Source organism: Zeus faber (genome assembly GCF_960531495.2).
Source record: "Zeus faber genome assembly, chromosome: 1".
NCBI lineage: Eukaryota > Metazoa > Chordata > Actinopteri > Zeiformes > Zeidae > Zeus > Zeus faber.
The window spans coordinates 1,155,614-1,168,113 of NC_137193.1; the positions used below are offsets into that span (position 1 = coordinate 1,155,614).

General features: G+C 45.9%; 1 protein-coding gene across 1 annotated transcript in view; it reads right to left on the reverse strand.

Moving 5' to 3' along the window:
* The window catches only part of vps45 (vacuolar protein sorting 45 homolog), a 22,702-nt gene that overhangs the window by 9,592 nt on the left and 610 nt on the right, over positions 1 to 12,500 (reverse strand). Inside the window, exons 2-9 of the mRNA XM_080016945.1 lie at positions 8,755 to 8,889; positions 7,591 to 7,651; positions 6,668 to 6,747; positions 6,481 to 6,549; positions 6,240 to 6,377; positions 6,000 to 6,110; positions 5,735 to 5,869; positions 2,046 to 2,159 (exon numbers count right to left, since the gene is read on the reverse strand). Coding sequence (XP_079873071.1) covers positions 2,046 to 2,159; positions 5,735 to 5,869; positions 6,000 to 6,110; positions 6,240 to 6,377; positions 6,481 to 6,549; positions 6,668 to 6,747; positions 7,591 to 7,651; positions 8,755 to 8,889 — 843 coding nt within the window. The remainder of the gene's footprint in view (positions 1 to 2,045; positions 2,160 to 5,734; positions 5,870 to 5,999; positions 6,111 to 6,239; positions 6,378 to 6,480; positions 6,550 to 6,667; positions 6,748 to 7,590; positions 7,652 to 8,754; positions 8,890 to 12,500) is intronic.

Consider the following 12,500-nt stretch of genomic DNA (forward strand, 5'->3'; position numbering starts at 1 on the left):
ACTACCCTCCCCTCCCTGCAGGAGTTATACACCAAGAGGTGTAGTAGCAGAGCTGCAGCATCATGAAGGATCCTCATCACCCCAACAACGGACTGTTTCAGCTGCTGCGTCAGGCAAGCGCCTCCGCAGTCACACAGCGAGAACAGAGACTGAGACTGAGTTTCTTCCCTCAAGCCATTAGAACTGTCAATGCTGACCTCACCAGGGGTCCTAACTGAGCCATGCACTAGGCTCCACTACCTACTGTACTGTATGTAGCATACTGTACCGCATACTGTGTCACTGTTCAGGGTTGTTCGTGATGCCGTATTGCTGCGCCGTACTGTTGTATACTGTGCTGTATTATCCCAAACACTACCTCACACTATTCACATTCACATGCCACTTTAATTCACATGCCACTTTAAATGCACATATCTGTACATACATAGGCATATTCCTTCTATCTATTCCATTTTATTTCATTTTATTTTTATTGTATTTTATTCTATATATTTTTATCTTATTCTATAAGTATTCAACTGACTGTATTACGGGTTAGGAATCAGTCGGTCTATTAGAAAGGAATTTTCTACTTTTATTTATTTTTCCCTAGGACATATTGTGTGCTATCACCGGGTGCGTTGCATTACATTTCACTGCATATATGTATGAAAGTATGTATATGTATGTGACAAATAAAAAATCTTGAATCTTGAATCTTGAATCTTGAATGTAGGAGTCGACAGTTTATGTAGCAGGTGATGGTGCATGTAGGAGGTGACGGTTTATGTAACAGGTGATGGTGCATGTAGGAGGTGATGGTGCATGTAGCAGGTGATGGTGCATGTAGGAGGTGACGGTTTATGTAACAGGTGAAGGTGCAAGTAGGAGTCGACAGTTTATGTAGCAGGTGATGGTGCATGTAGGAGGTGATGGTGCATGTAGCAGGTGACGGTTTATGTAACAGGTGATGGTGCATGTAGGAGGTGACGGTTTATGTAGCAGGTGATGGTGCATGTAGGAGGTGACGGTTTATGTAGCAGGTGATGGTGCATGTAGGAGGTGACGGTTTATGTAGCAGGTGATGGTGCATGTAGGAGGTGACGGTTTATGTAGCAGGTGATGGTGCATGTAGGAGGTGACGGTTTATGTAGCAGGTGATGGTGCATGTAGGAGGTGACGGTTTATGTAGCAGGTGACGGTGCATGTAGCAGGTGATGGTGCATGTAGGAGGTGACGTTTATGTAGCAGGTGATGGTGCATGTAGGAGGTGACGGTTTATGTAGCAGGTGATGGTGCATGTAGGAGGTGACGGTTTATGTAGCAGGTGACGGTGCATGTAGGAGGTGACGGTTTATAGCAGGTGATGGTGCATGTAGGAGGTGACGGTTTATGTAGCAGGTGACGGTGCACGTAGGAGGTGACGGTTTATGTAACAGGTGATGGTGCATGTAGGAGGTGACGGTTTATGTAACAGGTGATGGTGCATGTAGGAGGTGACGGTTTATGTAACAGGTGATGGTGCAAGTAGGAGGTGACAGTTTATGAAGCAGGTGATGGTGCATGTAGGAGGTGATGGTGCATGTAGGAGGTGACGGTTTATGTAACAGGTGATGGTGCATGTAGGAGGTGACGGTTTATGTAGCAGGTGATGGTGCATGTAGCAGGTGATGGTGCATGTAGCAGGTGATGGTGCATGTAGGAGGTGACGTTTATGTAGCAGGTGATGGTGCATGTAGGAGGTGACGGTTTATGTAGCAGGTGACGGTGCATGTAGGAGGTGACGGTGTGTAGCAGGTGATGGTGCACGTAGGAGGTGACGGTTTATGTAGCAGGTGATGGTGCATGTAGGAGGTGACGGTTTATGTAACAGGTGATGGTGCATGTAGGAGGTGACGGTTTATGTAGCAGGTGACGGTTTATGTAGCAGGTGACGGTGCATGTCGGAGCTGACGGTGTGTGGAGCAGGTGACGGTGCGTGTAGCAGGTGACGGTGCATGTAGCAGGTGACGGTGGCTGCTTCTTTGGGGTGTAGTAAGTAGCAGGTGACAGTGCCTCCTCACCTTCATGTCAGAGATGGACTCCACCCTCTGCTGTCCTTTAGGTTTCTTCTTCTGGAAGTCCTCCATCAGGTTCTTGATGTTGGTGCCAATCTCCCCAAAGTTCAGGTACAGGTTCTACACACACAGCCTTCATTAGCACTTTATATCTACGTCTGTGGGTTCTAAAAGGTGGCGTTGGTGGAGGTGGTGGTGTGTGGGTGTGGTGCACTGACTGAGGCATTTCATTTGATAATATTAGTGATATGAAAAACAGACACAGGATCATATAAACAATAAAAACTATTATTATCATATCTTCTTCTTCTTCTTCTTATTATTATTATTCTTCTTTGTGCTGCTCCTGATCATCTGCCTCCAACACCTTGTGTCCTGTGCATCTTCCTCCCTGAACACCACCCGCCTGCATGTCCTCCCTCAGCACCTCCATCAAGCTTCTCTTTGGCTTCCTCTTTTCCTCTTGCCTGGCAGCTCCACCCTCAGCCTCCTTCTCCCAATGTAACTCTCATCTCTGTCAGTGCCAACGCCTCTAACAGTACAACATGGCTGCTCTCACTACCGTCCTGTACACCTTCCCCTTCACTCTGGCTGGAACCCTTCTGTAAACACATCACTCCGGACACTCTTCTCCAACCGCTCCACCCTGCCTGGACTCTCTTTTGCCACCCGCTCCACCCTGCCTGTACTCTCTTCTCCACCCACTCCACCCTGCCTGTACTCTCTTCTTCACCTCTCTCCCGCACTCTCCGCTGCTTTGGATGGTCGACCCCAAGTACTCTAACTCATCCACTCCTTGCATTCTCAGCTTTTCTCCGCCCTCCCTCCCATTCAGGCACATGTATTGTGTCTTACGGGGGGATGGTAGCTCAAAAAAGCTGGCGCTTTTATCCAAAGCGACTTACAATTGTTCAAGCACCGACGGACGCAGCCATCAGGAGCAAATAGGGGTTAAGTGTCTTGCTCAAGGACACTACAGCATGCTAGCAGGAGGAGCCTGGGATCCAACCAGCAACCTTTAGATCACTAGACCACCAGCTCTACCGCCTGAGCTACCACCCCCTTGGTCTTGGCCTTGGTCACGCCTACTACACACCTTACTACTGTCTGACTGCCCTCATACATATCCTGTACCACTCTTACCTACTTCTCTGCCAACCCCGACTTCCTCATGCAATACCACACTTCCTCTCTCGGCACCCAGTGCAACTCCCTCTGGCCTTCCATGTACTTTTCCATCAGCGTTCTTAAGCCAAACATGTCATCTGTAGTACTCTTTCCTGGCATGAAACCATACTGCTGCTCGCTGATCCCCACCTCTCCTCTTAACCTAGCCTTCATGCTGTGGCTGATCAACTTTATTCCCCTGTAGTTACTACAGCTCTGTACGTCTCCCTTATTCTTGAAGATGGTACCAGTAAACTTCTTCTCCACTCCTCTGGCATCCTCTCCCTTTCCAGGATGGTGTTAAACAGTCTCGTTAGGAACACCACTGCCATCTCACCTGAACATTTCCATGCTTCCCCAGGTTTGTCACCTGGGCCAACTGTCTTTCCACTCTTCATCTTCTTTAATGCTGTTCTCACCTCATCCTTGTTCATTTGCTGCACTTCTTGCTCCACTATCCCCCCATCATCCACTCTTCTCTCCCTCTCATTTTCTTCAAGATTCAAGATTTTTATTTGTCACATACATATACATACTTTCATACATATATGCAGTGAAATGTAATGCAACGCACCCGGTGATAGCACACAATATGTCCTAAGAAAAAAAATAAAAGTAGAAAATTCCTTTCTAATAGACCGACTAACTGACTCCTAAAACGTAATACAGTAAGTTGAATACTTATAGAATAAGATAAAAATATATAGAATAAAATACAATAAAAATAAATGGAAATAAAATGGAATAGATAGAGGGAATATGCCTATGTATATACAGATATGTGCATTTAAAGTGGCATGTGAATTAAAGTGGCATGTGAATGTGAATAGAATGTGAATTCTTCCTTCATCAGCTCCTCAAAGTTCTCCTTCCACCTTCTCAACACACTCTCCTCACTAGTCAGCACATTCCCATCATTATCCTCCATCACCCTAACCTGCTGTGCATCCTTCCCAGCTTGGTCCCTTTGTCTTGCCAATCGGTACAAGTCCTTTTCTCCTTCCTTACCGTCCAACCTCTCATACAACTCGTCGTACGCCTTTTCCTTTGCCACTTCTCTCTTCGTCTTGCGCCGCATCAGCTTGTACTCATGTCTACTTTCTTCATCTCTCTGACTTTCCCATTTCTTCTTCGCCAACCTCTTCTGCTCTATGCTCTACTGTACTTCCTCATTCCACCACCAAGAGTCCTTGTCTTCCTTCCTCTTCCCGCATGATACACTGAGTACCTTCTTGGCGTCTCCCTCACCACTTCTGCAGTTGTTTCCCAGTCATCTGGTAACCGTTCATTCCCACCTATTGCCTGCCTTACCTCTTCCCTAACTGGCATGCAACACTCCTCCTTTTTCAACTTCCACCATTTTATCTTTGGCTCTTCTTTCACTCTCTTCCTCTTCTTGGCCTCCAGAGTCATCCTACAGACCACCATCCGATGCTGCCTAGCAACACCACTCCCCTACCACCACTTTGCAGTCACTGATCTCTTTCAGATTGCACCTCCTGCATGAGATGTAGTCCACCTGTGTGAACCTTCCTCCACTCTTGTATGTCACCCTGTGTTCCTCCCTCTTCTTGAAATACGTATTCACAACAGCCAATTCCATCCTTTTGGTGAAATCCACCACCACATGTCCTTCCACATTCCTCTCCTTGACACCATACCTACCCATCACCTTCTCGTCACCTATGTCTCTGATCCCTTGGCCAACATGCCCATTGAGATCTGCTCCTACCACCACTCTCTCTCCATTGGGGACGCTCTCCACCACTACATCCAACTCACTAAAGAATTCTTCTTTCTCTTCCATCTCACACCCAACTTGGGGAGCGTATGCACTGACCACATTCATTATCACCCCATCAATGTCCAGCTTCATGCTCATCACTCCGTCCGACACTCTGGTCACCTCCAAAACACTCTTGACATATTCTTTCTTCAGACCATCCCTACCCCGTTTCTCCTGCCATCCACTCCATGGTGTCTTTACCCTTCATAGTGCCAATGTTCAAAGTTCCTTCTCTCAACTCTACTTTCCTTCCCTTCTTCCTCTCCTGCTGTCTCTGGACACGCCTTCCCCCTCTCCTTCTTCTTCTTCTTCTTGGGCCGACAGTAGCACAATTTCCGCTGGCTCCCTGTTGGCTAACGGCACCAGTGGTGGTAATCACATTTGTTGTCATCATGTTTGATTTGCATGGTTTTTACGCCGGATGCCCTTCCTGACGCAACCCTCTCTATTCAACCGGGCTTGGGACAGCAATAAACTTTATTATTATATCATAACAATAATAAAGACTTTATCAATCCAGAGGAAATGTTAGTTGGACATGTCTGCTATGACAGAAAATTGACTTTTTGACAAATACAACCATGTTGTAATTTGGTAATAAATGGAATAATGTGAATCACTGTTCTACAACTACAACCATGAGTAATTAATGTTGTCAATGTTGCCAGTAATGAGTTGTCAACTATTAAATGACTGATGAATGGATGATGAAAGTGGTTGGGTGGTGCTCCATCAGACTCACGTTGGCGTAGAACTCGTCGTTCTCCGCTGACAGCACCACCTCCCTCAGCTCCTTGCTGACTCCTGGGACTCTGGAGAGGTCGATGCGGTTGTTGTTGAGGCCCAGCAGCTCATGCACCATGGCCTGGTACGTCCACTAGGAGGCAGCGCACATCCGGTTACAGCACGCCGCCACCATGGATAATTACATCACGGCCAATTGTGGAGACACCTGATGTAGCGGTCGGTGCCGTAAGATGTGAAAGGAGAGCATTTGGTGGTGTCACCTGGTTGAGGAGGGGGGTGATGGCGTCGTCGCTGCGGTCCAGGATGAGCAGCAGAGGAGGAACCTCCGTCTTCCTGAAGTCAAACAGCTCATACTCCTTGGTGATGACCAACTGGGTGCGACAGAGAAAGCGAGTGAGACAGAGAGGGAGAGCGAGACAGAGAGGGAGAGCGAGACAGGGAGAGAGGGAGGATGGAGGGATAGACATTGGGCGTGGCATGTTCCATGGGTGTCGTTGCACCTTGACGCTCTCGGCCAGCCGCTTGGCCATGTCGGAGGACAGCTGGTAGCGGATCACCGGACACTTCTTGAGGGCCAGCAGCACCGAGGTGAGGCCCTGGGTGGACCTGGACAACATGGAGGGGTCCCAGCTGCGGCCCTGCCACACAGTGCACGCACCGTATCATCACATGAGCCCCTTCACCGCCACACTGCAGCTAGCAGCTAGCAGCTAGCAGCTAGCAGTTATCATGAGCTCTTACCCTGGCCACGCCCTGTAGGTTGAGGGAGAAGAGGTGGGGATTGACAGCGATGAAGTCTGCGTAGAACTCCTACAGAGAGGGAGAGCGTAGTACTACACCACATGTCTTCTACACAGTAGACCGGAGGCCCTGGAGAACCAAACGTGGATCGTACACATTGGGGGCCCCGCCCTCAGCCCAAACTGACCTGGACCTCGGCCACCACTTCCTGTTCGTCCGCCTCGGCCAGAGCCTTGATGTCACTCTTACTGATGACGTTGCTGAAGTCTGAGGACACCAAGGAGAAGCAGCGTGTGAGGCAGGGTTTAGTAGTAGTATTATTGTAGTAGTACAGTTGTACTGTAGTAGCGTAGTAGTACAGAAGTGTGGAAGTGGTGTAGTTAGTACTGTAGTAGTACAGTCGTGTAGTAGTACAGTAGCAGTAGTGTAGTAGTACAGGAGTGTAGTAATACATTAGCAGTAATGTTCAAGTTCAATGTAGAAGTACAGCAGTGTAGTAGTGATGCAGTTTGTACTGTAGTAGTGTACTAGTAATACAGTAGTGTAGTTGTACTGTAGTGGCGTAGTAGTAATGTAGTAGCACAGTTGTGTAGTGGTAATGTAGTAGCGTAGTAGTAAAGTAGTAGTACATTAGTGTAGTATTAATGTAGTAGTACTGTAGTAGCGTAGTAGTAGTACAGTAGTGTAGTAGTAGTGTAGTAGTAGTAGTGTAGTAGCGTAGAAGTAATGTAGTAGTACAGTAGTGTAGTAGTACAGTAGTGTAGTAGTACAGTAGTAGTAATGTAGTAGTACAGTAGTGTAGTAGTAATGTAGTAGCATAGTAGTAATGTAGTAGTACAGTAGTGGAGTAGTAATGTAGTAGCGTGGTAGTAATATAGTACAGTAGTGTAGTAGTAATGTAGTAGGGCAGTAGTAATGTAGTAGTACAGTAGTGTAGTAGTACTGTAGTAGTAATGTCAACTTTGTTTCTTTACTTTAGTTCTAGACAATCTGCACAAATATTGACTTTCTTGTTCTTTTCCTCCAATGATTCCAGTGGGATCCCTACTTTGTAATACTCTGTGAATGTGGTAGATTACTATGTAATACTCTGTGAATGCCTTTTCTTACAGATGAAGTACACGCTGTACTTGGGTCGTCTCAGCTCCTGGATCAGACGCTCCACGTTCTCCTGTGGACACACAATCATCAGGACGTCACGCATCAGGCATTCATTCATCATCCATTCATCTGTCCACTACTTTCATCATCCATTCATCTGTCCACTACTTTCATCAGCCATTCATTATTACTTTCCTGGTTGTATTTGTCAAAAAGTCAATTTTCTGTCATAGCAGACATGTTTAACTAACATTTCCTCTGGATTGATAAAGTATTTTTTGTTGTTATAATATAATAATAAAGTTTATTATTGTTATAATATAATAATAAAGATTTTATTATTGTTCTCATATAATAATAACAAGGTTTATTATTGTTATAATAATAATAAAGTTTATTATTGTTCTAATATAATAATAAAGTTTATTATTGTTCTAATAATAATAATAACGTTTATTATTGTTCTAATATAATAACGTGTATTATTGTTATAAGATAATAATAAAGTTGTTATTATTGTTATAATATAAAATTAAAGCTTATTATTGTTATAATATAATAATAAAGTTTTTATAATTGTTATGATATAATAACGTTTTTATAATTGTTATAATATAATAACGTTTATTATTGTTCTGATATAATAAAGTTTATGATTGTTCTAATAAAGTTATAAAGTTTACTATTGTTCTAATATAATACCATTTTTATTATTGTTCTAATATAATAATAAAGTTTATTATTGTTATAATATAATAATAACGTTTATTCTTGTTATAATATAATAATAAAGTTTGTTATAATATAATAAAGTTTATTATTGTTATAATATAATAACGTTTATTATTGTTATAATATAATAATGTCATAATGAAGTCTATTATTGTTATAATATAATAAAGTTTATTATTGTTATAATATAATGGTTTATTATTGTTCTAATATAATAATAAAGTTTCTTATTGTTATAATAAAGTTTATTATTGTTATATAATCATAACGTTTTTATTATTGTTATCATATAATAATAATACTGAAGTTTCTTATTGTTATAATATAATAATAAAGTTTATTATTTTAGTATGATGCTGTGTCTGTTTTTCATATCACTAATATTATCAAATGAAATAGCTCCGTCAGTGCACCACACCCACCCGCCCCCACCCTCAGTACCTTGGTGGCCCTCAGGAAGCAGATGGCTTTCAGGTGCTTCATGGTGTCTCTGCTCTGGGAGCCGATCCTCTCAAACAGATAAACCTCCTTCTGCAGGATCTCTGACTGAGTGTACACCACACTCACTATGCTGGTCTGCACACACACACACACGTTAATGGAGAAAGCAGACGGGGACAACATATATTCATACTTAAACATGAATACTTAATATTTAGGTTGTTCTCCTCTCTTCATGTTTTCATTTGACGTGTCGTGTTCATGTTTTCATTTGACGTGTCGTGTTCATGTTTTCATTTGACGTGTCGGTTCATGTTTTCATTTGACGTGTCGTGTTCATGTTTTCATTTGACGTGTCGTGTTCATGTTTTCATTTGACGTGTCGGTGTTCATGTTTTCATTTGACGTGTCGGTGTTCATGTTTTCATTTGAGCTCCATTCCAAGCTGCAAGGTGGACTTGTTCTCCCACCTCAAGGCTCTGCGGCTCGCTGACATGCAGTAGGTTTTTGTCTTTTCGGGGGTGAGCCTCGCCCCACCCTTGCTTGTGAACGACTGAGGCTTTGGGAGGAGGCTCCTTTTACACCCCAGCATGACACTCACCTGTCTCCAATCAACCTGCTCACCTGTGGAATGTTCCAAACAGGTGTTTTTTGAATGATTTGCAAATCCTTTTCAGCCTGTATTCAAGTGTATACACTTCAAAGACAAGATATTTCATGTTCAAACTGATCAAATTGTTTTTTTTGGCAAATATTCACCCATTTTGAATTTGGTGCATTCTGTTTTCATTTACATTTTACACAGGAATTGGAGTTTGTAGAAATAAACTTGACAACATATTTTTTTGAAGTGGACAAGTCGAGCTTGTCTTTGTTGTCGGACTGCACAACACGAGCAGATAGAGGCCGTGAAATGTCTATTCCGCATTCTTCCCCATCAAGGCTTGTCCTCCCTCCTGGGGGCCTCCGGGGGGCCCCCCAGAGCGGTGGGCACCTCACAGTGCAGCGCCGGGGGACCAGCTTCGACATCCACCGCTGCTCAGACGATGTGTGTGGTGCATGTTCTTATGATGTTACATGGAGGAAACCATGTGAGCCCAGGGGGGAACATGCAACATCCACACAAAAGACACCTCATCAGGAGATAACCCTCCAGAGCACGGTGCCAACAGCGCCCAAGGCGGGAATCGAACCCAGGACCTTCTTGCTGTGAGGCAGCGGTGCCATCGTACCACAACATTGTGGCACACCGCTAATGTCGTGGAACAATGGAAACACGACAGAATGGCTCGCAGCAATACAGTAACACCCAACAGAACAGCAATACAGCGCAGTATGCAGTAGCCCAGTACAGTGATACCGTATGTAGTACAGTATGCTACATACAGTACAGTAAGGCAGTGGGGCCTGTGTGAGTGTCTCCTGGTCTCCTTGAAGCTGCTCACCCTGTCGACAGAAGTCCCATTAATCACCAGAGGCGCGTGCGTCCTCAGTTTCCGTCCGTCAGCTCCTTAGTTTTGCTGATGTCCAGGTGGAGGCTGTTGCCCTGGCACCAGAGTGACAGGTCAGCCACCTCCAAACGCTAGGCCATCTAATTGTCCTCGGTGATCAGGCCCACCACGACGGTGTCGTCAGCAAACTTGATGTTGGTGTGGGAGCTGGACCTGGCCACACAGTCATGTGTGTGCAGGGAGTTCAGTAGGGGGCTGAGGACGCAGCCCTGGGGGGATCCGGTGTTTTCACGTGTGGGAGCTGGACATGTGCCTCCCCATCCTAACCACCAGGGGCCGGGCGGAGAGGAAGTCCAGGATCCAGGCACACAGCGGAGTGCTCAGTACTAGCTCCTGCAGCTTGACAGCCAGTCTGGTGGGGACTATGGTATTGAAAGCTGAACTATAGTCTATGAACAGCAATCTCACATCGGCCCCCCCTTGCCATCAAGGTGCGTGAGCCTGGTGTGCAGTACCTGGGAGACCGCATCGTCCGTGCATCTGTTCTGCTGGTACGCAAACTGCAACGGGGGAGGGAGGCGCAGATATAATCCTTAATCAGCCTCTTGAAACACTTCATAACCACCGAGGTGAGGGCCACCGGACGGTAGTCATTCAGGCAGGTTGGAGAGGCGATCTTAGGGACAGGAACGACGGTGGACCTCTTGAAGCAGGACGGGACCGCTGATTCAGCCAGGGAGATGTTGAATATTGTGGTGAACACCGAGGCTAGCTGGTTAGCACAGGTATTCAGTACTCGCCCAGATATGCCATCTGGGCCCGCAGCTTTCTTGGTGTTCACACACATCAGAGCCATCCTGACGTCATGCTCGGACACAGAGTGTGCGTTCATCCCCAGCGGTTTGACTCCAATTAGCCGGCGAGCTAGTGGTGCTTTTGCCAGACTCAAGCCACGCAAAAAAGGAGTTCAGTTTGTTGCCTAGGGAGGCGTCCACACTTGTGGCTGGGGAGGAGCTGCTGTTGTAGATCCTAATAGTCCACAGCCCCTGCCACAAGTGTCTGGTGTCCTGTTGCTCTATCTGTCGCTCCACTCTGTCCCTATACATCCATGCTAGCATTCAGAGTGTCGCAGATCCAAACTTCAACCATGGGAACGATGCTTTCCCCTAATGTAGCTATGAAGCACGTAGCTACTTCCATAAACTCGCTGACGTCACTGGAACTTGATTGGAACATGTCCCAGTCCCAAGTCCCAGTCTGATTTCCCGAAAGCAGGGAGCGAGACGGTCATGTGCCCGTTCTTGTACGGTGTGTAGCAGTGGTCCAAAGTTTTATCTCCCCTGGTGGCACACGTGGTGTGTTGATGGAAATTAGGCAGAACTTTTTTAAGGTTTGCCTTGTTAAGATCCCCAGTCACCACCACAGCCGCGTGGGGATGTTTGTTTTGAACTCCACACAACACATCATACAGGTCCGACAGTGCTGTGTCGGTTTCTGCTTGCGTGGAATATAAACGGCTGTGATGATGACCGTGCTGAATTCCCGGGGGAGATAAAATGGACGGCATGAGATGTCAGCTGTTGCAGGTTCGCGAGCAGGAGCGGGAGAGATTCTTGATGTTGTTGGAGTTACACCAGCGGCTGTTGATCATGAGGCAGACGCCTCCACCCTTGGATTTTCCCGACTCTTCCGACCTGTCAGCGGGGAACAAGGAGAAGGACTTGGCTGGACGTACGGCTTCATCCGGCACCAGTGGGTTCAGCCATGTCTCCCTCAGGCAGAGGACGCAACAGTTTCTCGTGTCCCGTTGTAATGTAATCCTCGCTCGAAGATCATCCATCTTGTTCTCCAGGGACTGGAAATGAGCACGAATCAACAAGGAGCGCTTGTGCAGGCTGCCGCAAACGGGTGGCGCCACGTTGGAAGTGACGCCCTCACAGCAACCCGTCATGTGACCTGCGTGATATAAGCCCCCCGAGTCGACTGGTTCAGGGAAGATGCTTTCTGCTGTTACTCGGTGACACGTAAAGTACTTCCTGCTGATCGCCATCTTACAGACAATAAACTTAGATGAGGTTACAGTTATTGTCTTCTCACCCCACGCATCGACCGCCACCTGAGTGGTTGGAATTTCCACCACAGGCTGTTCCTCAATGTGACAGCTGAATAAATAAGGGACATGAATGGGAAATGATGGGGTTTCAACGAAATAATAAGAGATGACCACTTTAACTGCTGGCCAACATCACCTTGAATCCTTTACCCCCAACCTTATAACCATGTTTACATGTAGAG